We start from the raw sequence: 26,146 nt of genomic DNA, 5'->3' as shown, positions 1-26,146 counted from the left end.
TGTAATCCTAAGTGTGCAAATGTATTTATTTGAATAAAAATTCTAAAATGCCATGTTGCTTGCATTCATTTGCTAGTTCTATGAAGAAAAATACATGAGTATTTTTCAAAGGTTTTATTTTCCCACAAAATGGGGTAATTGAGAAGTTCATAGGTCTTCCAGCATTTAAAGATGAGGTGGTGTTTCCATTGATGAATCTCTTCTTGGCACTGGATGGAATTCTGGGGAGGAAAAAAAAGAGGGTCAAAGCACAATAGACTAAGTCCAACATTAAAAAAAATAGGCTGGGGGCCAGTTAGGTTTTACCAACATCAGAATCTCTTTTTTCAGATGTGGTGGGAGATACTGGCCCTCAAGATGTTGGTGTCAAAGGCTGTGCCACGCTCCAAAGTCACCTTTCTTTAGCGTTGATTTGGTAAACTTGGGTGGACCTTGAAGAGAAGCAAAATAGTATTTTTAGTACACATGACATGAAAAAAATAAATCAAATAACCTGAAAAACAGGTGTTACGTCATACACGACTTCTTTGGTCTTGTAGATTTGGACAGCTTCCACCATCTCCGTGGCTTTAAACCTCTGCAAAACACCACAGCATGATTATGTCATTGCTTATTTAACCATTTTGATGCACAAATGACTCCCATTCAATCAAAAAAATAAAATACGTCTCACAAAGCTCTTAGACGGAGGAAAAATGGTTGTTTAAACGAGTCAAAAATGACCCCTGTGCTACGGTTGAATGAATGTCTCGCTTAGGTTTTGTCAAAACCACAATTAAAAATCAAAAGGTCCAAGCCCTGAAGTCTTCCTTTAGGAAAGGAAAGGGCAAAGGTATATACGTATTCTAGAAGTGTACTGTTTATTCCTTACACCTCCACTTGATGGCACTAGTGTGAGTGTGAGTTACCCACACAGGATCTTGCTATTAAAAAAAAAAAATCAACGCCAACCCAGTTAAAGTGTCTTCATTCAAAATTGGAGTGTATCATGATGCTATACAAGCTAATTTAGGAAAGCCGTGAACACTGGTCGCTGATATCTAAACATTACTGTGACAACAAAATTTCCCGAATACGGGATGAATAAAGTTATCCAATCCAATTACACGGGTAGAGGAATTAGAAGCTATTAAAAAAAGACTCACTTTGCCGACAAACTGCTCCTTTCTGGCCGTTATGGCCACATTCTTGATGTTTCCCAGCAGTCTGTCCTCGTTGAGGGACTGAAACACACAATGGAAGGGTTTCTTTTTAAACATTAAGAGCAATAGGTGATGCGATGTAGCCAACTTGCTAGCAAACATTTGTGTTAGCATCCACGTCGGGGCTACATCACGCCAATGAAGCAGGTTCCCGTCAAAAAGCACTCTTGAAATGAGAACTGGGGCTACGAAATCCCCAAAAGACAATGTACCGAACGCGGTGCATTGTCCTGGAAGAAGTTTGTCGGGTCTTTCTTCGGGAAATCGTCAATTCTGAGCAGCTCAGCAGTCCAACGCGCCCAGCCTCCGGCTCATCCGCCATTTTTCAAAATGGCGGCGGTCTTTTGAACTCTGACCACAGCCACGCCTCGGCCACGCCTATTACACATAGACATAAAAAAAGAGATCGTTTTCATCATAGAGTGCATTAGTCAGGGGTCTGGGGCTACAAATACTTTTAGGTTGGGCATTAATACTTCAAAACAAATACATTGTTTTAATAATAACGTACTGTAAATACTTTTTGGTTGGGCTTTAATACTTTAAGATACAATATTGCACATTATGAACATTACGGTGACATGCACTTCAGTGTTTGTTTTTGACTTCTAAGGTTACATACTTGGATATGCTTTTTCAATTGGGATTCATTTGGCTAAAGCAGGGGTGTCAAACATACGGCCCGCGGGCCGGAACCGGCCCCCAAGGAGGTTCGATCAGGCCCGCAGGATAATTTGAAAGTGGAAAAAATGCATAAAAGACATGGAATTAATATTTTTATTTCGCTGCAATTCATGGATTATCCGCTAACTAGGCACACAGCCGGTGAGGAAAAGGAGCCCATATTTAAATGATCGACGGTGTGTTTAACCTGGCATTAAACTAACAGATTTGTTGGCGATCTTAGCTCAATTGATTCCTAAGAAATCTCCAGGTAGCGTGATAAAAATGTACTTAGGCCAGTAAATTGCTCAAAGACTTACCTTGTTGGCATGCTACTCGTCTGTCAGCAAACAAAAGGCTGTTTCTAGAGGGCGAGCTGCTGCGCATGTGCCTAATTTACGCACCTGCGTCGAGTATAGGCGTAACCACGCCCATACTGGATTCATTATTTAAAGGAGAGATGTCAACAAGTCAATGCATATGGACACACAAATATGTAGACTTCAGTGCTTTAGGTCCCATAAAAGAAGCACATTTCGTATACAAAAAAAAAGAGAACATTTTTTTTTTGTTTTAAATCCACTAAAATGCTTTATTCATATTTCCCATACAACTAGCTATTTGCTAACAAATCTAAAAAAAATACTTTCAGAGCAGTTACCATCATTTCTCATGCATGGTATGCATTTTTCTGTTTGTGCTACAAGTGCAGGTGTGAAAATAACATTTAACACATTGTATTGATATTTTGGTACCGCATGTTTGTGGTTAAAGTATTTAGTATTTTTTTTACGTTTCTTAAGTTTCTAGTTGTCACAGAGCAGGTTTTATACATATTAATTTCCCCCAAAATATCATGCACAGCAGCAAATTCATTGCTAATATTTTTAGAAATATTGAAAAGAAAAGCTTTTGCAAAATAATATTACACCCAAAAATGATGGTAGCCCTTTGTTTAAAGACTTTTGAAATGTTTCCATTTAAATTCAAGCAAAGTCAAGAATTTCGCCCCAATGAGAAGCCAAGAAAGAGAAACTTAAAGCTTGATATGGAGAAAAAAAAAGAAAAATCACTAAAAATTCTTGCACAATACTTTATCTTTAAATTGATCGACGATATGTTTCATAGTTTCACATTAGCAGGCAGTGCGACACAATTGCGTAAGTAACATCACATTGCAGTCTATAAATAGAATTCCAGTCGTGCACACCCTCTCTTAAAAACAACCCACATACTTGCCTTTTACGTACATGTCAAATTCTGGGTTGATTCCAGTTGGCATGAAACACAAAGCTGTGTTTTCAGAGCAAAAAGATTAGTAAACAGCCTGCGGGTTAACGCCGTCGAGCCAAGATAACACCTTTGAGAGAGGCTGAGATAAACAAAAAAAAGTGATCATCATTCTTAAAAAATGGTCGCTTATAACATTACAGTGTATTCAAACGATGGTTGCAGAGCCGTTGGTCCTTCAAACGTCCTCTGTCAGACGTATTGCGGTGGTTTCTGTGCGGTAGAAGCGGCGCTGGAAGCCAGACTCTTGGGGGTTCCTTTACCCTTCTCGGGGCACTCTTTTGCAGAACCCCTGACCAGCCGTTGGGGCGTCTCTCCTGTGTCTAGATAAAAACAAAACATTGGGTGTGACCTTAACGCCAACTCCCTGAGACATGCTGCAATCTATTTATGTCCCACTTGATGTAAAAGCCTCTTCACTCAGGTTGTACAACAAGCACATGAGTCATATTCGGAAGTGGCGACAAACAAACCCACAGGGAAGTTGGCAGTGATCACGTTTTGGTGCCGTTGATTGAAACTCAATCCATTTGAACTAGGAGGAGCTGGCAGCGATCGTTCGAGAGATACGAGACTTCTCTACTACGTAGATATCATCTGTAGTTGTTCTAGACTCGGATTAATATTTTGGGCCTTCGAAATCGGCATCACAAACACAAAAGTGCGCCACTTCACATTTCGCGGACACTGCCTCAGCTTTCTATGTGCGCCTGTATGGAAGTGGAAATAATTTTTGAAGCTTTTTGACCCTCCCATGGAAGGTAAAGGATGGATATGTACGAGAACTTTACTTTAAAATTCCGTTTTTTTAATCTCTATTGAGGCAATCTTTTTCCCGTTTGATGGAAGACAAATATAGTGCCATAAAATAAATTAAAATTAAGTAATTTGGGTCATTTAAGTAATCTGAACTCAAAATGTTCTAAAACTGGAATTAGGTTTAAGTACATACACAGGGTCTGCCATAAGTAACTATATTATTTATTTTCTCTTGCTTGAAATTTTGTTGATCCTTATTCAATTTTCTTTTTTTGTCATTTGAAAGCAGAACTCATTTCTTCTTACAGACAACTGAAAAACAAAACAGCAAAATATTACGGTTTTGGATTGGTTCTGGAAAGCCAAGAGTTTTGTCCAAGGAGAATTTTGAAGCCAATTTCAATCCACAATTCCCAACCTCATCCGGCGATTATGAATCTTGTTAAAAAGCTTAACGATATCAGTATGGAAGTATGGAAGATTTACCACTCAGGGCGACCTATTACGCCAAAGATGGCTAAACATCAAACCAAATTGTGAGCATATTAAATCCCTCAAAGATAAAAAAACCCAAAAAATTACATTGAGCTCCACAGAGAGAAGAGCGCTTTATGAAAACATAACGTTTAATATTGCAACAGATAAAGGAGTTTGTTTTCAAATGACGTATAAAAGAAAATATGAATTTATCAGAAAGTATCGACAAAATTACAAGAGGAAATATTTTGTTACCTATGGAAGACCCTGCATAAGATAATTCAAGCAGGATTCTAACCCGAATTACAAGTGGACATTTGAGCTAAATAGGCTGACTTACAACATTTCTGTCAGTGCATTCTTTTCATGGTATTGGAAGTGAAGCTATGGTAAGTTCACATAACTTAACAATTTAAGTTCAGTTTACTCATAAATGGAAGTATTGTCAACAAACTTGCTCATTCTAGTTGATGCAACTCATTTATTTAAGTGTTAACTCATCAAAATGAGTGAGAATTATTAAAAACTACTGCATAAAACTTTAGAGTGACATCTACTTCAAATCTATTGTTAGCATAAACAATAAGAAAGTCTATTTTTTTTCTCTCCATAATGGTTATTCTTCTTGTAGGCATTGAAATATTCCTGCAACTCTTGTTAATGGTTCGTACCAACGTACCCTCTAAACTGCGCGCGTGCGCAATTGCGCACTACTCTCATCTTCTCTGCGCACAGCAAATCATATGGAGCGCACAAAATAAAATCCCAATTTTTTTTTTTTTTTTTTTTTTTAGCTGTGAGGCCAATGCGCGAACCACTCATCCGCCGGGCCGCCCATTCATAGATATTAATCATTACATTTTATTATTACTAAATCATTTATGTGTAGTACACATACACCTGCTTATGGCAGGTGTGATACTGGTGTGTGCCCATAGCGAGCAATGATGATGTTGCTCACACCGGTACTCAGTGTGCTCAGGGAGGTTGTCTTTCTGCCCAGACAGACAAAAAATTAGAGGGAACATTGGTTCGTACGTATCTAACGTTGTGAGCCACTCAGCCTGATGCTGATGTCGCGGAAAGAATCACACGAGTTGCGGTGACGCATCGACACCGCACGCAACATGTGCCGAAGTATGCATATCAACTTGTGAGTTGTTGCTCATCACATTTAGCCAATTCATTTGAAATTGTAGGTTTAGCAGTAAATAATTGTGTTTCAGTGCCACACCGATAAAACTGGGAGATTCTATCAACGGCAGGCAATGAGTTAAGTTAACATATTTAATTCAAAAGAACACCGAGGAGGATATGCATGAAAGCCTTCCCATGTCGAATCAGCGGAAAGGGTTCAGTCACATGACGGAACAGTAAACTAAAATTGGTCAAATAGAACCGCAGTGGAAATAAAGCCAGCCTTAATGGGGATTGCTTGTTATTTTGCCAGTGTTGTGGTTCCATCAAGTGCGCACAAAAAGCTTTTCCTCCAAATTAGACGCCGCGTGTCATTTATGAAGTGGATTTAGTCACGTGTACTGACCTTGTAAATTGGACAGTGCATATTCCAGCCCTTTCATGGCTTTTACTTGGTTGCTTTTGAAGCGGGCCAATCCAAACTCCTGTAAAAAGAGGAGGCAGAAAACAGGAAGCGGGTTTACATAGAGGGCAGATATGAAGAAGAAAACTTCCTGTTCTGAAGTTCTGAAGAATTTTTATTCCCACGGGAGTGAAAAATTATTTACCGTATTTTCCGGACTATAAATCACACGGTTTTTTTTACAGTTTGGTTGGGCCTGCCTGTGCTGTTTTTGTCTTTTGTTCCCTATTTTACCTTTACTTTAAAGTATAATGGTTTTTCTTGGTTTCTGATCAATTATAAAACTGCCCCCCCCCACCCCCACCCATAAAAAAAAAAAAATGCAATTAATCCGGTGCGATTTATATTTCATTGCAGATTCTTTGGCTAATGCAATTTATACCCAGGTGCAACTTCTAGTCCAAAAAAATGGTACTTGATTATTTTGTTGTTTGATTTTGCACAAATCATCTGAATGTTTGTAATTAACTCATTGATTGCCATGAACTGCGATTGATAACCAATCCTTTTGAACTGAGTGGCAGGAAAAAAATCATTCATTCACTGCCAATCCTCCCAGAGGACCTCTACTAGTTGAAGAAATAATTTAAATACTACATAGCAACAGGATGGAGTTACTTCATTGGATATGTACTATCGTCAATACTCGCTACTACTAGGGATATCAACGAGTTCATCGGAGTAAGTGCTCGCATGTGTTCGCAAACATGCAAGAATAAAGAGAACAAAAAATACTGAAAAACCTGGATGGGTCTGGAAAAGCCATAAATGTTGGAGGATATCCATGCCTCTCGCTTCAAGTGGGTGACACCTGGCTCTTCTGCAGCGGCTTGGAAAATGCATCGCTCCTCTACTGACTGACCAAAAAGCACAGAAAAAAAAAAGCTTGAAGAAGAAATCACATTTTTAGGTTAACTTTCAAATCCCCTTTGTGTGGTCTCATGGAAAACACTAATTGCACTGTTGCCATTTTGACATAGATCCCCTTCTGGCAAATCAAACTTTTAATGCATGTCAATCTAATGTTTCATACTAGCACCAGGATGCCGAATGGTGGGAAAAAATCCGAATTAATCTGTTTAATGGGCAAACTATTCCACGAAGGGCAAGAGTACACCTTTTTACCAATCTGATGTCCTAAGTATGGAATCAGTGGATTGCAGCCAGGTAATTCTTGTTTCCACAGAAACCTACCTCATTGGTTAGACCAGGGGTGTCAGACTCGGGTTGGTTCACGGGCCGCTTTAACGTCAACTTGATTTAACGTGGGCCGGACCATTTTAGATATAATATTTAGATTTTTTTTATAAATGGATTAAAAGAACTGGATTAAAATCCCTGAATATTCCGTTTTTTATAGATCTAAAACAATGTTTATTTTAGCTTTTTAAAATATATTTTTAGATTTTACAAAATGATTTTTGAACTAAAAACCCAGAAAAAAATGATTAAAAAATTACAATTATTGATTTAAAAGGGGGAAAATCAGGAAATTTAATATACATCTATACTCTTCATTTTAATTTAATCCTAAAACAGAAAGTCGGCACTCATGATTTACTTTCCCGGGCCACACAAAATGATGCGGCGGGCCAGATTTGGCCCCCGGGCCGCCACTTTGACACATGTGGGTTAGACTGTCTACACTGGATTGGTTGGAACAAAAACCTACACCCAGAGCAGCCCTTCAGTACGAGTTGCAATTTTGGGTGTAATCAAAATAGGAATTAAGGTGACAGAAGAACAAACCTTTCACAAGCTTTTGCTAACTTAGTAATAATTCATTCATTTTCTGAACCGCTTATCCTCACAAGGCCCACGGGAGGTGCTGGAGCCAATCCCACATGATTTCGGGCCAGAGGCGGGGTACACCCCGAATCAGTGGCCAGCAAATCGCAGGGCACGAGGAGATGGACAACCTTTCACACTCACACTCATACATAAGGGCAATTTAGGGTGTCCAATCAGCCTTCCATGGACGTTTTTGGAATGTGGGAGCAAACCGCAGTACCCAGAGAAAACCCACACAGGTAGACGGACCTGGTTTTGAACCCAGGACTCCAGAACTGTGAGGCCGACATGCTAACCACTCATCCTCCGGGCCTCAAGAGCTTTCAGTAACTTCTTATTTTGAGAATTCATAACTCATTTTATTAAGTTAAGATCGATAACTTGATAAAGAAAAAAGGGTGGGCCTGTGCGTGAGTGGTTAGCTCATCAGCCTCACAGTTCTGGGGTTGAGGGTTCACAGAACTGTGAGACCAAAGCGCTAACCACTCGTCCGCCGGGCCTCCCAAGTTAGAAATCGACCTATATTAGTGGTCAATATTACAATGTAATACTGTACAAATGAATTGATCAGGTTAACTTTAACTCTCCAGGTTGCTATGAGGTTTAAATGCCACAGTACATTGTGCAATCAAGAAAGGAAGCTTATTCTCACCATGAGAGTGGTGTGGTTAAGGTTCCACGTGTAGGTCGTGAGACACCGGCGGACCGGGTCCACGACGGAGTCCTCGATGATGTACACGGAGCGGGAAATTCCAGCTGGAAAGAAGTGCTCTGCCCAGCGTGGAAGCCGGTTTGTCTTTGTGAGCAGGCGTCTAGAGCAGAGCTTGTGGTCGGCGGTCACCTCGCGGTACACGACGTCCTCCGTGAGAACGTGAGTGCTGGTTAACGGTGAGGGCGCTTTAGTGCACGGACACACAGCAGTAAATTCTGGTTTGGGTACCTGAAGGGGTTAGGATAGCGCTGCCAAAAGGCCAAGGCGACATGGTCCCAGACGCTGTTGATGTCACTTTTGCTAGTGAAGTACTTGACCATTGTTTTTCAGTTGATGGTCCGATTGAGGCGCCAACGTGCAGTCACTTGTTGTGACGACACATAGAGGCAAACAGGATATCAACTCCATCCAAAGTCTGGTACGATCCTGCATAGAGGAAATGACAGGGTACACAATATGCATTTAAAGGGGACAGATGGACACGATGCTATTTATACTTAGGTGTGTCTCTTGAGTTCCTGCTAACCCATAAAATGTGAAACCTTTTGTGTTATGTCATTATAAGAAATATTTTCCTACAATTGAACTTGTCATCCACATCCAAGCTTAGATTTATGGCCTTCAAAATTAGGGTTTTGCGTTTGGAAAATATATTCTTACGTGACAAGTGACCCGTCCTTACCTTGAGTAACAGTAAAAATGTAGTGATGCTGTTTTTCCATCCAGACGACTTTAAGTGCCCATATTCTGCTCTCCTTAGGGAAATACAGGCAAACGACAAAGTTAAGGACAGTAATTTTTCCACGACCTTGCTTTTGCATATCCGAGGCAGTTTCTCACTCGGATCCAATGCTTTTCCTTTTCTTGCAGATCAGTGCCTCAAAAAGCTGCAAAGTGCTCAAAATTAAGGCATGGCTGAACTTCAGTCTGACTAATTGTGATATCAAGATTAAAAAGTAAGCAACAAGGTTGACTAAGTCATTGTACCTGTATTCCAAGACAATGTAGGGTGCTACCGACACCTACTGGACAAAAATGTGAACGAACTTACAGTAATAGTACTAATATGTATCAATGGTTACATAGAATCATTTTTTTTAATTATAATGTTGGTCTGCTGCTTATTTCTCCAGGCATTCCAGTGCAATATTTAGATGTTCTCCCTTTGCTTGTCTAGGTTTTCTACAGAGACCCAGGCTTTCCTTCAGCGAAAACATCTGTAACGTACTTTAAACTGTCTCCAAGTTTTAACATATCAATGTAGTATCAATGTGTTTGTTTTAAAATTTAAGATTTTTTAAAGTTTGACTGTGTTGCATCCAGTCAAGTGAAACTATTCTCTTGCCCGAAGTCTGCTGTGATAGGCTACGGCCCACCTGCGACTGGAGTGAAGATTAATTGTACAGATGGTTGGTTAGTATGGGTGTAAAGTACCAATTTCAAAATCGACTATTTGAATAACAGTATTATATTTGCCAATCTAACAATGTCTCAATTTGATTCCGGGGCTTTAAGTCCATTTCATACGATATGTCTACATTTATCACAAGGATTTTGATTTCACTATTTTTATTCATTTATAAAAACAGGATTTATATATATATATATATATATATATATATATATATATATATATATATATAGTGTTCTAAAAAAATGTCAGACATTTAATTGAAAAAATATCCGTTTTAACAAAACGATTTTTTTTAAAGTTAAGGATAATTGCTTAAGCAATCGATATATAAATTCAGATTGACGTACACTTCATTTAATAATTATTATCTTGTTATAGTGGATGGCTATAATGGTATTAAAACCAGACATATAAAATAAAGCAGCAAACTCCCATAAATTCATAACACAATACAACAATCAGAAGGTAGTGTTAATAAATTAGCACTTTTCAAGTAAGTCTTGAAAATTATTTCCATTTTTGTTTTGTTTTTGCGTGTAATATCAATGCAGCTAAATCAACTTTCACATCTTATAATGAAGTATTTCGCTGTTTACACGCGTGTCAATAAATATCGTTCTTTAATAAATGTATCAAAAACGGCTTCATTTCTTTAAATATAAAATATGTCAATAAACCTATAATTATTTAGTTAAAAATTATTACAGACATTAAATCGTCGTTGATAAAACCACCGATAAGTGTTTCATGTCAAAGTCACGTGATCGTTGGTTTACTAGAAAGGACATTTTTGTACAGTTGAGTGAAATAAGTGAGCAATAATCTCACATTAGCGTATGGCGTTGTTGAGCTAAAAGGTTACTTCAATAGCGTGCTAATGATGCTAAAGCTAAACTACAGCGATCAGTCCAATTTACAGAAACACCCCAATTGGCGTCATTTGTTAAGTTGCATGACGCGACCTTTTTATTTTATTTTATACCATTTCCCGGGGACGCAATTGACAATAAGTACACGAGAGAAGTTGTATATTAAATAGTACTAATAGTGTACACGCCGTGTAGATTAAGAAACGTGAGCATTTACCTCCCATTTAGGCAAACGAAATGTTGGCAGCGGCTAGAGGTCGGTGTATTTAGTAAATCGTCCAAGGATTAAGATTTTATGCTAAATTTAGCCATTTAACATGAGAGACTGTTCAAAACTTTGACACCATCTTGTTATCGCGGCCAATAGTGGAACTGCAAGTATGGCGTCTGTCATGTGACTCACGGTTTTAAAAAAACAAAACATCTCATCTCACTTTCTGATCCGCTTCATTCTCATTATGTTCGCGGGGGGTGCTGGAGCCAATCCCAGCTGTCTTCGGGACAGAGGTGGGGGACACCCTGAAAAACAAACCAAAAAAATACACATTTTGGTTTGTATAAAAACAATAATCATTTCATTTTTTTAAAAGTCTTAGTTTCAACAATACACATTTTATGACTCATTTGACTCTCCTTCTAGATTTAGACCCTGCTCGTGAAACCTAAACTTATTTTGAAACCAATCTACAGGTGCAAGGGTGAAAATATCCATATCTATAATATATAACAATCCCTTACTAGTGAGTCTGAGTGATGTATTATAGTCTAATATTAAATTTAGTCATTCAATACACCTTCACAGAAAAACATAAGTGATTTAAACTAAGTGTAAACATTACATTCGATGCGTTTTAAACAGCCCTTTCCCAAAAATACATTAACAAAGAGAGGAAAAAATTCAGGAGGTATGCAAACGTTTAATGGGCAAATTGCTTTGCCAGCTCTGCCAAAGCTAGTGAAAATACTCCTCGACACAATCCCAATCGCAAATGTAAAATGCAAACATACAGACGTCAGGCATCGCAATAAAAAGAGGCACGGAAATCTCTTTCCCAGTTCTTGTCTTGTTGTTCTTTGTTCTGAATTTGTGCTTTCGTCTTGCCCTTCTCCGTCTCTGTGCGTGCTACTTTCACTGATCCCAGATCGCCCGCTTTGAAGTGAGTCACTCTTGGTTTCGCCATCGGCCCATAGCCGAGGCCTTTCTGGTCCCTCTTTAGGACAGTGGCCACAGGTTGCATGGGCCCCCGCCCGTCTGGACCCAGGCCCCCGTTGGGCTTCCAGCCGCAACTGAGCATCATCTTGTAACTCTTGGCGGAGGGTGGCAGACAGTAGTGGGGTGCCGGTGGGGGGCGCTTTACATTGAATTGATGCAGCGTGGAGCAGTGGTGCGATGACGGTTTGCATGTGTATTCTACGGCGCAAAGTTGGCACAGCTGAGACTGTGCCGAGCTGGGGGGGCAAACAAAACATTACAATTAAAATACACACACAGAAAAGATGCATTAGGAAAAAAAAGGCATGGAAATGTTTTAAACCTTTGGCTGCCTAATGCATATTTTTGGGGGAAAATTAAGTCTCATGAAAAGGTAAAAATAGCAAAAATGCATCGGATGCCAAAAAATGTTTTTAAATTAGCGCCATACTCCCTAATCCCCGTAGAAATGAAAAATAATGTTTAGTCTGCTAGGTGCTGTCATCTCTCGCCAGCTTGAAGAAGGCCTAGCGAGTGCGGACATACATTTTACAGGACTTTCTTTGGCTATTAAACAACAAAAAATGTTCATTTTTCTTAGAAGAAATATTCATGACAAATATATGAGTTATCTCAGAAAGCTAATATTTGGGAAATTGTCTCCACAATATCAGAAAATTGTGTAAAAGCAGGAAATAGACCTTCATATGTCCATTCATTCATTTTCCAAACTGCTAATCCCAACAAGGATTACAGAGGGTGCTGGAGCCTATTCCGTCTAACTACGGGCACCAGGCGGGGGATACCCTGAATTGGTGGCCAGCCAATCGCAGGGCACAAGAAGACAACCATCCACACACACACACTTATACCTAGGGTCAATTTAGAATGTTCAACCAGCCTAGCATGAAAAAACTACACAGTGAGGACCGAAGTGGTATCGAACCCTCGACCCCAGGACTATGAGGCCGGCGAGCTAACCACTCTTGCTATAATTGTGCGTGAATCTACTTGTGGTTACAATTTTTGTTTTAAAAGTAAAAGAAAGAGAAAAGAATGTGCGAAAATAGGCTATAAAGCAAAATGTACCCCCTGATCTGTAAAACTATTTCACTGTTCCCTTGTAGAGCGCCATAAAACTTTTCTTTTCCATTTATCACCGATCGAGATTTCTGTGAATTCTCATATCTCATTCTCATTTTCTGAACCGCTTTATCCTCATTAGGGTCACGGGGGGTGCTGGAGCCTATCCCAGCGGACTTCAGGCCAGAGGCGTGGCAGGGCACAAGGAGACAAACAACCATTCATGCTCAGACTCATACCGAAGGGCAATTTACAGTGTCCAATCAGCCTACCATGCATGTCTTTGGAATGTGGGAAGAAACGAGAGCACCCGGAGCAAACTCACGCAGGCCCGGGGAGAACATGCAAACTTCACACAGGTGGACCAACCTGGGTTTGAACCCAGTCCCCCACTGTGAGGCCAACGAGCTAACCATTCAGCCGCCGGGCCGCCCCAAGAATTCTCATATGAACAACATATTTTAAACAACTCTGAGGCCATTTCTTGACCAATGAACTCAATCTTCCTCTGGCCAACACATACCCTTTCACCAACTTTGACGACACAGATCGATACACATATCCTGGGGAATAAAAGTGTCATAAAAACCTAAAAAAACCCTAACCTGTTTCTAGCTTGTCTCTGTGGACTTCTCCCATAGTTCTCCAGCTCCTCTAACACACCGCTGTGGCCCGCTGAGGAAAAAAACAAGGTAATACTGTATCCAGTACTGAGATGGACGGTCACATGATCAATAAGAACCTACCTTGCCGGGCCAAATCTCTAGCATCCCGACCCTGAGTATCGACAACGCCCACCCAAGCGGCGCCTTGCTCCAGCAACAATCTCACGGCAGCTCTTTGCCCCGATGAGCTTGCGCACATCACGCCTGTCCAGAAAAAGGAATCCTAGAAGGTAAATCAAATGTTTTAATTGCCGTAACACCACTTAAGTTGGGATGAAAGTCTCCAGAAAATGCATCTTCCCTGTATGTCACAAAAGTTTACTTTATAATGCTAAATGTTATTCATGTTTCCGTTCATGTACAGGTTGTTTTTCTTCTTAAATATAAATATTTTCTAATTTACCTTCATGTGACAGATGTCTCAAACTTGTAGATTGTGGGCCAATTAAAGCCTATGAGACAATAATTAGCAGGACCCCATTTGACATCCAATACTAGTCGGCACCCTCAACTATTTTGCAATAGGCAATAATTTTTTCAAAATAATTTTAAGACTGAATTAAATGAACGATCTCTTAGGGAAAATATGCAACTATTTGAATAGTATTAAGTAAAAGGAATGCTTTGAAATGCATGTTAAAAAAGCCACAAATTACTTTTTCAAAAAAAAAAAATTATAGCGAATGGTTAAAAACAAATAAAGACAAATTCAAACAAGTGTGGGCCTTGTGTATTTTGTTTTGGGAATTGAATTTCTAATATTGTTGTTTTTGTTTGTTTTCTAAATCTCTTGAGACCTCAAAGAGCTTAACACTTCAGCTGCCAAAGATGGCAATATATGTTTAATCTATTTTTGAGGGTTTTATTAATCGTATTAATCTATATCGCTTACGGGCCCTCTCAGTTAAAATGGATTGGACGTCTATAAGGTGTTTTCAACATCATTTCCATCTTTTACTAGATTTCACAACTGGGCTGGGAGTGAATTGGGTAATTTAATGATAATGTTTGAAAAGATGAACACTGCCAGGTCACTGTCTTATAAAAGGTCAAGTCAAATGAAATTTAACTCTGTAAATCCATGTGTATTACTTGAAAAAGTCTAAAAAAAAAAGTTGAACATACCTGAAAATTGATGTCCACCCCTTTTGAAAGCAAGTCTTTCAACCCAGCAAGATCTCCGTCTTGTGCACAGCGCAACAATTTGAGCCCCTGGAGCTCCAAGGACATCTCAGAGTAGACATATCCGCCTGTGCTGCCTCTTGTTCGGTTGCCTTCACCTTCTGTTGCCGTTCTTCTTTCCACTACTCTCGAATCCGTTTCCGCCCTCCTCCTCCTGTCTCTTTGCCTGGAGTCACCGTTTCTCTGCTTATTCCGATGCTGTGGTCCACACTTTCTTTTACGAGTCACTTGATCGTCTTGAATAAGTTTTTCGTAAAATTCTTTGGCCTCTTGTCCTCTGGATGTTTTGCTTCTTGGTGAATTAAATGTCTCCGTGCTAAAAATGTCTTGTTTTCGGGCAGGTATAAAACCCAACTCAGCCATCGTGAACGAAAAATTCCACAATATCTATTACATAGTACCGCTATATCAATTCTGATCATGTATTAAGAATCACACAAATATTACGATGTTCAGCCTTAGGAAGGTTTCCTCCCATAATAGTTAGCATTATTTAACAAAGCAACAAAAAAGGTCTAATTGAACTTAAGTCGAAATGTCTATGTCACGTACATAATCAAGGCAACATTTTACCTGCATGTTGTTATGAAGATGAATATAGAAACAATTATTTAACTGGAGAACGCAGTAAACACTAAGCTATTACTTAGTTAGCGTTAGCATGATTTCTTCTTCTTGGATACGCAGAGCAGCTTCGTTACGCGGCTCAAGATTGCGTGCTTCCCCCTACCGGGCTAGAGTGAGAAGTACTACAAATGTGCCGCGACAGTTACTGCCTATCACATGTTAATATCTGAACATTTAAATATGTAATCTAAAGTGCAATCACATTTGTAAATGAATGGCTTGCTTTAAAAAAGGAAATTCAGCAATCTACTGTTCTAAAACAACAAAATTTCAATAACTGCATCAAACATAAAGTGTTCAGCATTCATTTTCAAGATATCTGGGACCATCTAGCGCTGTGAATGGGTCTAATGCAGGGGTGTCAAACATAGGGCCCGCGGGCCGGAACCGGCCCCCAAGGAGGTTCGATCAGGCCCGCAGGATAATTTGAAAGTGGGAAAAAATGCATAAAAGACATGGAATTAATATTTTTAATTCGCTGCAATTCATGGATTATCCGCTAAAGGGCGCACTCTTTCCATCAGAGTAGAAGACAAGCCGCATCACTGAGACAGACTGAAAACAGCAGCAACTCCATAAATTTTCAGTATGTATTGTATGTGTATGTATGTTTCATGTATGAAGTTTACAGATTTACAGGACAGGCGAACACTTTCCTCATTACACATTTAAAATCACTCTCCTTAGTTTGTAAGGTGCACGCAGGGATTACATTTAGATTTTATATGCGTATGTGTAAGTTGGTTTAAAAATTCCTTTCTTTAAGTCTCATTTAATCTTAAAGTGCATGACTATATTTTTCAGTACCAATTAAAGTTTTGTGCCTTTGTACAATCAGTGGGATCAGTTGCAATGCATATTTGTGAATGATAAAAGTCAGTTGCACATTTGTCTAAGGAAATATGAGGTGTTTCATGAAATGTTTTGTAAAAGGATAGTTCATTCAATTTCAATATTTTCCTAGTGTTCTTGTGCTTCTTTACACCAAAACAAAGGAAAGACATGATATTTTGGTTATTTATAGCAGAGCATGGTATAATTTTAATGGTCCGGCCCACTTGACATCTCCCTAGGCCGTATGTGGCCCACGATGCGAAATGAGTTTGACACCCCTGGTATATAGTAAGGCTTTTTTTCTTTAAAAAACGACATAGTATAGTAAGGCTTTTTTTCTTAAAAAACGACATAGTATAGTAAGGCTTTTTTCCTAAAAAACGACATAGTATAGTAAGGCTTTTTTTCCTAAAAAACGACATAGTATAGTAAGGTTTTTTTCCTAAAAAACGACATAGTGTAAATAGTAAGGCTTTTTTTCTTTAAAAAAAAACGACATAGTATAGTAAGGCTTTTTTTTCTTAAAATACGACATAGTATATAGTAAGGCTTTTTAATTTGTAAAAAATGACCATGTATAGTAAGGCTTTTTTCTTTAAAAAATGACCATGCAAAGTAAGGCTTTTTATATTTAAAAAAAAACGAACACACTCTTTTACAGCATCAAGACTACAAAAATGGCGACTATAGTACGTCATCTTCCAAACATGGTCATTGAGTCGAGAGGACAAATCACCTCCTATGGGCGTGGTTACGCCCATTGGTGACGCAGGTGCTTAAATTATGCACATGCGCAGCATCGCGCCCTTTGGCATTGCCATTTCCATGCCGTCGGTCGAACGACTAGCACCCAAACGAGGTAAGCCCTAGACTAGAGCAATTTACTGGCCTATGTGCATTTTTAACACCCTACCGGGAGATTTTTTTAGGAATCAATTGAGCCAAAACGCCAACAAATCTGTTAGTTTATTGCCAGGTCGAACACACCGTCGACATTTGAAGTATGGCTCCTTGGCATGTCACTAGCTAGCTTAGCATTAGCCTCACGACATTTGACTTAAAAAGTATTTTGTCCGTATTCTCTCCATTATTGAGTCGTGGGGGAAGACTTCATTTTATCAAACAAAGCCGAGATATCAACGGTCAGTTTGCCAGGTGAAGGTGTGTTGAATGTAATGATAGTTTTCACTGCGATAACTAAACGCCCTTTTCCAATTTGTAATTCTGTTTTAAACAAAAATCATTGATACCAAAATGGTTAAGCCGACTTTCTCCTAGTTTTTGACATCAGTCTGTATATTGAATCGCTTTGTCTGGAAAGGGGAAATTAGTACCCAGCACTCACTAACTTATTTTCATTCTTTATCTTGATCATTTACTTTAAGATTTGTCTTTCCTGTAATAATTGTTTGCACTAACCAAATAGCTTGGTTAAATCAAGATGAAGCTGTTCCCGTGTATCCAGAACCATGCACACCCTTGAGGGGAGAGGAGACTGGGCCAAGGTATCAAGGTAATACTAATTACCCCCCCCCCCCCCCCCCCCCCCAAAAAAAAAAAAAACCCACCTAAACACATCTGTTGAATCTCCAGTCTCTGTATATGATAACTGTGGAGTACGGAATGTATTCTTATGCTTTTTATTAGTCAATAGGTTTATTTATTGTTGTCACTAGGATAGAATTTTGCATGGGCTAGCGGAAATTTCCGTCCGTGACACCTATGAGTTAGGGGCGCGTCATCTACCATGACACACCCATTTCTTTGTTCACAGTTTCCCGCCTAAAGTTTGTACCTATGTCACATGACCTTTGTCAATAAAACTGGTCAACCTGTTGGGGGGAGGCAGGGAGTTCAAACTAGTCAGGCTGGAGGATAGATGCGCTCCTGGCGCTGGCTGCCCTGACTCCCTCCTTCAGCTGAAGCTAGATAAAACTCATCATGGCCGACTCTGTGTGCTTCCTCTAATTCGAAGTTATTGAATGTTTATCGATTAGATCCAACAATAACTTTTGCTCTATTTTTTTGCATGCACCAGGTCCATGGTGATGTCCAGACCCTGGAGGACCAGGTGATCTTCCCAGGTTGCCCACTTGAAGATGATGCATCGTCTCTGAACTCTGCTCTGAGGTTAATACCGTATTTTCACGCCTATTTGGCGCATCGTTTCTTACGCCCCAGTGTCAGTAACGAGTGCTATTTCTGTATTTTAGACACACAAAGCACGCACTATTTCGTCAGACGCATATATATTTCATATGGATTAAGATCGAAATGCGATAGCGCTGGCTACCGGAAGCAGCTTATTTCCGGGTTATATTGTAATGTATCCAAGTCAAAACATTCCAATCTCACATTATTTTATTGACTAAAGTTGCAATTTACTAACCCCCTCTTATTTTATAGGTGATGTCCCGATCCCTAAGGTGAGGAGGATTTCTTTTTTTTTCAATCAGAAATTGCAATAAAAGAGATTTGAGTGTCATTTGTCTTTGTTAAAACACTTGGAGAAAAAAAGACCCAAGACCCTCAATGGTCTTTTTTTTTTTTTTGGTGTTGCTTTTGTCTACAGGTGGAAAACACCAATAAATGTATTTCTTTGAATAAAAATTCTAAATTGTCATGTTGCTTGCATTCATTTGCTAGTTCTGAAGAAAAATACATGAGTATATTTCAAAGGTTTTATTTTCCCACAAAATGGGGTAATTGAGAAAGTCTTCCAGCATTTAGAGATGAGGTGGTGTTTCCATTGATGAAACTCTTCTTGGCACTGGATGGAATTCTGGGGAGAAAAAAAAGAGGGTCAAAGCACAATAGACTAAGTCCAACATAAAAAAAAAATAGACTGGGGGCCAGTTAGGTCAAAAGGTTTTACCAACATCAGAAGGACCCATCTCTTTTTTCAGATGTGGTGGGAGATATGGAAAACATACTGGATAGGGGCCCTCAAGATGTTGGTGTCAAAGGCTGTGCCATGCTCCAAAGTCACCTTTCTTTAGCGTTGATTTGGTAAACTTGGGTGGACCTTGAAGAGAAGCAAAATAGAGTATTTTTAGTACACATGACATGAAAATAATAAATCAAATAACCTGAAAAACAGGTCTTACGTCATACACGACTTCTTTGGTCTTGTAGATTTGGACAGCTTCCACCATCTCCGTGGCTTTAAACCTCTGCAAAACACCACAGCATGATTATGTCATTGCTCATTTAACTATTTTGATGCACAAATGACTCCCATTCAATCAAAAAATAAAATACGTCTCACAAAGCTCTTAGATGGAGGAAAAATGGTTGTTTAAACGAGTCAAAAATGACCCCTGCGCTACGGTTGAATGAATGTCTCGCTTAGGTTTTGTCAAAACCACAATTAAAAATCAAAAGGTCCAAGCCCGTAAGTCTTCCTTTAGGAAAGGGAAGGGCAAAGGTATATACGTATTCTAGAAGTGTACTGTTTATTCCTTACACCTCCACTTGATGGCACTAGTGTGAGTGTGAGTTACCCACACAGGATCTTGCTATTAAAAAAATCAACGCCAACCCAGTTAGTGTCTTCATTCAAAATTGGAGTGTATCATGATGGTAAACAAGCTAATTTAGGAAAGTCGTGAACACTGGTCGCTGATATCTAAACATTACTGTGACAACAAAATTTCCCGAAAACGGGATGAATAAAGTTATCCAATCCAATTACACGGGTAGAGGAATTAGAAGCTATTAAAAAAAGACTCACTTTGCCGACAAACTGCTCCTTTTTGGCCGTTATGGCCACATTCTTGATGTTTCCCAGCAGTCTGTCCTCGTTGAGGGACTGAAACACACAATGGAAGGGTTTCTTTTTAAACATTAAGAGCAATAGGTGATGCGATGTAGCCAACTTGCTAGCAAACATTTGTGTTAGCATCCACGTCGGGGCTACATCACGCCAATGAACCACGTTCCCGTCAAAAAGCACTCTTGAAATGAGAACTGGGGCTACGAAATCCCCAAAAGACAAAGTACCGAACGCGCTGCATTGTTCTGGAAGAAGTTTGTCGGGTCTTTCTTCGGGAAATCGTCAATTCTGAGTAGCTCAGCAGTCCAACGCGCCCAGCCTCGGGCTCATCCGCCATTTTGAAAAATGGCGGCGATGACGGCGGTCTTTTGAACTCTGACCACAGCCACGCCTCGGCCACGCCTATTACACATAGACACAAAAAAAGAGATCGTTTTCATCATAGAGTGCATTAGTCAGGGGGCTGGGGCTGCAAATACTTTTAGGTTGGGCATTAATACTTCAAAACAAATACATTGTTTTCATAATAACATACTGTAAATACTTTTTCTTTGGGCTTTAATACTTTAAGATACAATATTGCACATTATGAACATTGCGGTGACATGCACTTCAGTGTTTGTTTTTGACTTCTAAGGTTACATACTTGGATATGCTTTTTCAATTGGGATTCATTTGGCTAAAGCAGGGGTGTCAAACATACGGCCCGCGGGCCGGAACCGGCCCCAAGGAGGTTCGATCAGGCCCGCAGGATAATTTGAAAGTGGAAAAAATGCATAAAAGACATGGAATTAATATTTTTAATTCGCTGCAATTCATGGATTATCCGCTAAGGGGCGCACTCTTTCCATCAGAGTAGAAGACAAGCCGCATCACTGAGACAGACTGAAAACAGCAGCAACTCCATAAATTTTCAGTATGTATTGTATGTGTATGTATGTTTCATGTATGAAGTTTACAGATTTACAGGACAGGCGAACACTTTCTTCATTACACATTTAAAATCACTCTCCTTAGTTTGTAAGGTGCACGCGGGGATTACATTTAGATTTTATATGCGTATGTGTAAGTGGTTTAAAAATTCCTTTCTTTAAAAGTCTCATTTAATCTTAAAGTGCATGACTATATTTTTCAGTACCAATTAAAGTTTTGTGCCTTTGTACAATCAGTGGGATCAGTTGCAATGCATATTTGTGAATGATAAAAGTCAATTGCACATTTGTCTAAGGAAATAGGTGTTTCATGAAATGTTTTGAAAAAGGATAGTTCATTCAATTTCAATATTTTCCTAATGTTCTTGTGCTTCTTTACACCAAAACAAAGGAAAGACATGATATTTGGGTTATTTATAGCAGAGCATGGTATAATTTTAATGGTCCGGCCCACTTGACATCTCCCTAGGCCGTATGTGGCCCACGATGCGAAATGAGTTTGACACCCCTGGTCTAATGAATAAACCCCGAATTTAAGACACTTAATTCAATGCAAAAATCAGTATCTTATATTTGGGCCAATACGGTATGTATTGTCCCTTTATTAAATAAATCAAACTCAAACTCAAGCCAACCTAAGGGAACTGTATCGCACTGCTGTTTGGAATCTTTTTTTTTTTAACTGGTGCGTTGAGTTCATTTCCTTTCTAGTTCGGCATGAGAGTGATTTATAGACTACAACCTATATCTCTAATCAACCTTTGCTAGAAGTCAGTTCAGAGGCTTCAGGGTGAAACTTATTTATGTGTCTGTTTCGGTCTCCAGTCTGTCTAAAAGTCTGTTGACAGTGGGGGCATGAGTACGGCCTTTCCCCCGTGTGTATGCGGGTGTGCACCATCAGCTTGTGTTTGCTGATGAAGTTTTTATTGCAGGTGACGCAAGTGAAGGGCTTGTCTCCTGTGTGGTACCGCTGGTGCATTCTCAGCTCGGTGACGCGGCCGTAAGTCCTGCCGCATTCGAGGCACTGGAAGCTGGGCGGCACGTCCATGTGTCTTCTTCTGTGTACCCTCAGCCCTCCGGCTGTGCGGAAGGTCTTGTTGCAGTCGGAGCAGGCAAAAGGCTTTTCGCCAGTGTGTGAAAGAATGTGCTGCCTGAGGTTGGCGGCTGTCGGGAAGCCGTTGCCGCAGTGAGGGCACAGGTGGGGCCGCGTGCCCGTGTGGACGCTCAAGTGTCTCTCCAGCTTGCTGGCGTTGAGGAACGTGCGGGCGCAGATGTCGCAGCTCAGCGGCGACTCACCCTTGTGGCTGTCCAAATGGGCCGTCAGCTCGCCCAGCGTGGCAAAGGCGTCGTTGCAGCGCGTGCAGCTGTACGGGTGCTCCTTCCGGAACTTCCTGTGCTTGAGACAGTGGCGCTCCAGCTCCTCGTTATACACAAAGGTCTCCATGCAGTACATGCACTGGTAAGGTCTCTCCTCGGTGTGTGTTTGCAGGTGATACTTAAAGGTGGTGTGTTGGAGAAAGACGCGCTCGCAGTGAGGACATTTGCTCTCGCGTCGATCGTGCACCTCCTTGTGCCGCTTGTATTGCAAGTGGTTTCTAAAGTGCTTGCAGCACGTAACGCAGTAGTACTGCTGGTCTTTGTGCTTCTCCTCGTGCTTCTTTAGCGCGTTTGCCATCTTAAACTTCTTCCCGCAAACGCTGCACAGGTAGGTAATGCTATGAGCCGCCATGTGAGCCTTCAGCTCTTCTTGGCTCGGGAAATTTTGGTTGCATCGCGAACACGTTCCTCTGTTTTCCTTAGCGTGTTTCTTCAGGTGCTTCTTCAGGTCCTCCGCCAAGGCAAAGTCTGTTTTGCACTCTGCGCAGGTGAAGTACCCAGTGTTGGCTGCCTTGTAATGCATCACCATGTGCCTCTTTAAGTGGTACCTCCGGCCAAACACTTTCCCGCATTCGTCGCAGATGAGGGAAAAAGGTGCGCGCGGGATCTTCTCATGTGACTTGAGATGGTTCTCCAATTCAGCCTTGTCGCTGAAGCTCTTTTTGCAGGAGGGGCACGTCAAGCTTTTGTGAATTTTACGATGCACTTTCAGTTTCAACCAGCTGGCAAACTTCTTGCCGCACTTGCAGATGAACGTTTGCATGTCGTGCTTTTGCCTCTGATGCCGGGTCATGTGGTACGATTGGCTGAAGCTGAGCGAACACACCGTGCACCGGAAGGGCTTCTCCTTGGTGTGTGTGCGCATATGTCGGGTAAGCTTGTTAACGCCGGGGAAGCTCACGTGGCATACGGAGCACAGGTGGGCCTTCTTACAGGGGGGGCTTTCTCCGCTTCCGTGGTCCACGGAAATCGTTTCTGTCTCAATATGTACACATGATTCCGGAATTTTATCAGATCCACCAACAGTAACAGTACAAACATTATCTTTCATCAACGTCTCTGGCATATTGGTTTTAATCTCCTCTCCTTGTTTTGATTTGCCTTCTTTAATAGTATACTCTTTGTGAGATGCTATGTGAAGTAAAAAGGTGGAGTTGTTCAACGACCTTTTGGGACAGTAGGGACACAGTAAAACCTGTGGTGCGTGTGTCGCCTTGTGGCTCTTGAGCTCAGCGAGGCTTCCGAAGCTGCTACAGCACGTCGGACACACGTGCTGAGCGGCGTTGTGCTGGACTCGCATGTGCCGTGTTAGGTGGTATGATTGACTGAAGACGGTGGAGCAAACGGGGCAGCAAAACGGTTTCTCTTTGGTGTGCACCCTCAAGTGTCTGGTCAGCTTGTGCAGACTAGCAAAGGTTTTGTATTCACACAAAGGACAAGAAAAACATTGAGGGGTCATAGTGTTGTCATTCAGGCTCATTTCTTGCTGTATTACGTGAGGTGGTGGAGACCTACCATTGGCTTTATCAATGTAATTTTCATCATCATCATCAGCATCAATTTTATAATTGGGGTCATATTTTTCATCATCATCGTCCTCCTGCCGCATTTGCCGCTCCTGCTCATCCTCCTCTTCATCCACCTCCTCCTCCTCTCCTAACTTGTGTTCTTCATGGCTATAGTTTACTTTGAACCCAGACATTTGGGTTTCAATTTTGACTTTTTCCCCTCGCCGAGGTCTTCCACTTTTGCGTCGTCGTAACGTGAGGTTATTGGAGTCCTGTTGCCTCTTTATGGTAGACTCGATGTCCTTGGCAATGCACAAGGCGGCAGAAAGCGTAAGTGTAGCCCTTTCTGAACACAACCGCTCTCTGAGCTGTGGCCATTTTGTTTTCTCGATTAGCCGATTAAGGATCATTTCGTCCCGTGACTCATTGCCGGTTGGCAGCAACTCCTGCAACGCTGCCACAAACTCAACCGTGGTCTCGCCAGCCTTTTGATCCCTTTCGTGGAATCTGAGCAAGCGCTGTCTGGTGGTCCGGCCTGCGGTGAAGTAGGCCGTCAGTGTCGAGATGACCGTATTGTATGACTGCTCCAGCGAGATGAGCGCCGCAAAAATGCGCTGACCCTCTTGGCCCAGGCAGTTTTGCAGCAGCATGCACTTACTGCTGTCGGTCAGCTTCTCTTTGCCGAGTTCTTCAAGGTAGCGCTGAAAAGCATTCAGCCACTTGGGCCAAACTATGATGGGTTCATTGAGCGACGGTAGGAAAGGGGGTGGTAGGGCCAGAATGATTAGTTGTGGCTCTGGAAGAAGGACTTGTCTCACCACCTCATCCACAACCAGAGTCACCTCACCCATCTTTCTTGAGCAGACCACTTTTTCAAATGAGAGGACTTCCACTCTTGTCTTCTGATGCTTCTTCGCAGTCACATTGATGTAGAAACACTAAAAATGAATGAATATTGCAATTAGTGATGTCTTGATTTGATACACAGCATCAGCACCTGATAGTTATTTTTGGAGTACAGTAATAACTTGAGATACGAGTTTAATGCGTGCCGGGATCGAGCTAGCATGTCAATTTACTCGCATCTCAAATCAATTTTTCACATATACAATAACTAAATACAAATCAATCTATTCCCACCCTCTGAAAAAAACACAATAGGATATTACAATGGAAAAACATGTTTTCAATTGTTCTAATTCACCACTTGCGTGTTAGTTGAACAGTTACTTTTGAAAAAAAAAAAAATCAGGGGGAAAGACAATAGGCTCGGTTACGGACAGAATACTTCAAAACAATATGCACCTGACGCTTTTGTCGTCCCCTTTTTTTTTAAATCACCCAATACATTTAGTTCAGCTATTGAGTATTATTATTGGTAAGCAAGTAAACGAACTCAATACACAGATTCATTCATTTCCCGAAGTGCTTGTAACCATAAGGGTTAATAATAACAAACGCCACATCGTTCGTTTGGAGCATCGTGCAGATTTTATAATCTGGCTATCATACCCATAATAGGAGCAATGTACCAAAATATGTGAATGAACAATTACAATGTCCAAATTAAAATGTAAAACTTAGAAGAGTGTTAGGAAAATGTGTAGGTGAGCACTATAGACTAAACGATTGTCAACTTACCACCCAGAACTGCAGAAGTGAGCGGTTTATTCCAAATGGTTTTAAAATTCTACAGCTTTCAAACCGATGCATTCGAACGCGTCAAAACGCGTTTTCATGAATGCATGTCTGAATTTTACAAACAAAAACAGACTAGACGACGTTTCTTCCAAATTGTCCACCATATTGAAACTCATTACATCGGCTAACGGATAGACAGAGCAAGCAACAGCGCCAACCTGTGGCTGGGATGTTTTTGGCCAAACCATTTTAAAAGTAGTATAATATACACTGTAAATACAACTCGATTTCTTAAGGAAGAATAAATCCCATTGTTTAGAACAGAAAACTACACTTAATACACTATGCTGAAATAGTTTAAATTCGCTAATTTCTCGATGGATTAAAAACAGTTTGGTTCAATCAAAAATAATATATTATAATAAGATAAAACTTAACTGCAGGCCTTAGGTTTTAACAACCCACACAGCTAAAGAGTCGGTTTAAAATTTAGCAATATATTCAATATGACTTCAAACTTACTCGCCCACTGCAACACACAACAAATTGAATG

General features: G+C 40.5%; 3 protein-coding genes and 1 long non-coding RNA gene across 13 annotated transcripts; 1 reads left to right on the top strand and 3 right to left on the bottom strand.

Moving 5' to 3' along the window:
• Positions 1 to 99: 99 nt before the first annotated feature.
• LOC144077110 (uncharacterized) lies at positions 100 to 25,770 on the bottom strand. Of its 5 annotated transcripts, none has more exons than XM_077604597.1 (6): positions 25,594 to 25,770; positions 20,363 to 24,890; positions 20,094 to 20,171; positions 19,468 to 19,533; positions 19,236 to 19,385; positions 100 to 221 (listed from the first exon to the last, which is right to left on the bottom strand). In XM_077604597.1, exons 1-2 carry the CDS (start codon positions 25,663 to 25,665, stop codon positions 21,822 to 21,824), a joined length of 3,141 nt encoding a protein of 1,046 aa, XP_077460723.1. In that variant the 5' UTR covers positions 25,666 to 25,770; the 3' UTR covers positions 100 to 221; positions 19,236 to 19,385; positions 19,468 to 19,533; positions 20,094 to 20,171; positions 20,363 to 21,821. The 5 variants fall into 5 exon arrangements, with proteins under 5 accessions (XP_077460723.1, XP_077460725.1, XP_077460720.1 ...); XM_077604599.1 differs by having other exon boundaries at positions 19,294 to 19,385; XM_077604594.1 differs by lacking the exon at positions 100 to 221 and adding an exon at positions 19,028 to 19,142.
• Positions 318 to 11,187, bottom strand: prelid1b (PRELI domain containing 1b). Of its 5 annotated transcripts, none has more exons than XR_013300889.1 (11): positions 10,995 to 11,187; positions 9,177 to 9,249; positions 8,723 to 8,920; positions 8,435 to 8,660; positions 6,735 to 6,848; positions 5,935 to 6,013; positions 3,297 to 3,478; positions 3,105 to 3,237; positions 1,146 to 1,223; positions 512 to 577; positions 318 to 431 (listed from the first exon to the last, which is right to left on the bottom strand). XR_013300889.1 is itself a non-coding variant. In XM_077604601.1 (7 exons), exons 3-7 carry the CDS (start codon positions 8,812 to 8,814, stop codon positions 3,348 to 3,350), a joined length of 642 nt encoding a protein of 213 aa, XP_077460727.1. In that variant the 5' UTR covers positions 8,815 to 8,920; positions 9,177 to 9,249; positions 10,995 to 11,186; the 3' UTR covers positions 2,945 to 3,347. The 5 variants fall into 5 exon arrangements, 1 of the variants encoding a protein (XP_077460727.1); XR_013300890.1 differs by having other exon boundaries at positions 3,116 to 3,237; XR_013300887.1 differs by having other exon boundaries at positions 3,105 to 3,478; positions 10,995 to 11,186.
• gpank1 (G patch domain and ankyrin repeats 1) lies at positions 11,675 to 15,744 on the bottom strand. The gene is made up of 4 exons (XM_077604600.1): positions 14,843 to 15,744; positions 13,799 to 13,940; positions 13,658 to 13,727; positions 11,675 to 12,226 (listed from the first exon to the last, which is right to left on the bottom strand). The coding sequence occupies exons 1-4, from the start codon at positions 15,260 to 15,262 to the stop codon at positions 11,791 to 11,793; spliced, it is 1,068 nt and encodes a 355-aa protein (XP_077460726.1). The 5' UTR covers positions 15,263 to 15,744; the 3' UTR covers positions 11,675 to 11,790.
• LOC144077113 (uncharacterized) lies at positions 17,105 to 18,983 on the top strand. 2 transcript variants are annotated; one of them, XR_013300892.1, is made up of 5 exons: positions 17,105 to 17,219; positions 17,787 to 17,873; positions 18,399 to 18,490; positions 18,574 to 18,681; positions 18,767 to 18,983. It is a non-coding gene; the product is annotated as an uncharacterized LOC144077113 (long non-coding RNA). The 2 variants fall into 2 exon arrangements; XR_013300891.1 differs by having other exon boundaries at positions 17,106 to 17,219; positions 18,574 to 18,845.
• Positions 25,771 to 26,146: the final 376 nt, after the last annotated feature.

This window comes from Stigmatopora argus, chromosome 7, assembly GCF_051989625.1.
Source record: "Stigmatopora argus isolate UIUO_Sarg chromosome 7, RoL_Sarg_1.0, whole genome shotgun sequence".
Lineage (NCBI taxonomy): Eukaryota > Metazoa > Chordata > Actinopteri > Syngnathiformes > Syngnathidae > Stigmatopora > Stigmatopora argus.
Note: the sequence above shows the minus strand (reverse complement) of the source record. Positions and strands in the feature narration are given on the sequence as shown.

What these genes read in the sequence shown, in the direction of transcription:
- prelid1b (XM_077604601.1), bottom strand. Translation starts at nt 8,814, where the DNA reads ATGGTCAAGTACTTCACTAGCAAAAGTGACATCAACAGCGTCTGGGAC. An exon ending in TTAACCACACCACTCTCATG is followed by an intron (nt 6,849 to 8,434) that starts GTGAGAATAAGC and finishes CTTTTTGGTCAG; the next exon opens with TCAGTAGAGGAGCGATGCAT. An exon ending in TGCACTGTCCAATTTACAAG is followed by an intron (nt 3,479 to 5,934) that starts GTCAGTACACGT and finishes GTTTTTATCTAG; the next exon opens with ACACAGGAGAGACGCCCCAA.
- gpank1 (XM_077604600.1), bottom strand. Translation starts at nt 15,262, where the DNA reads ATGGCTGAGTTGGGTTTTATACCTGCCCGAAAACAAGACATTTTTAGC. An exon ending in GGGTGGACATCAATTTTCAG is followed by an intron (nt 13,941 to 14,842) that starts GTATGTTCAACT and finishes TTTACCTTCTAG; the next exon opens with GATTCCTTTTTCTGGACAGG. An exon ending in CAGAGACAAGCTAGAAACAG is followed by an intron (nt 12,227 to 13,657) that starts GTTAGGGTTTTT and finishes TTGCCCCCCCAG; the next exon opens with CTCGGCACAGTCTCAGCTGT.
- LOC144077110 (XM_077604597.1), bottom strand. Translation starts at nt 25,665, where the DNA reads ATGCATCGGTTTGAAAGCTGTAGAATTTTAAAACCATTTGGAATAAAC. An exon ending in CACTTCTGCAGTTCTGGGTG is followed by an intron (nt 24,891 to 25,593) that starts GTAAGTTGACAA and finishes ATTCATTTTTAG; the next exon opens with TGTTTCTACATCAATGTGAC.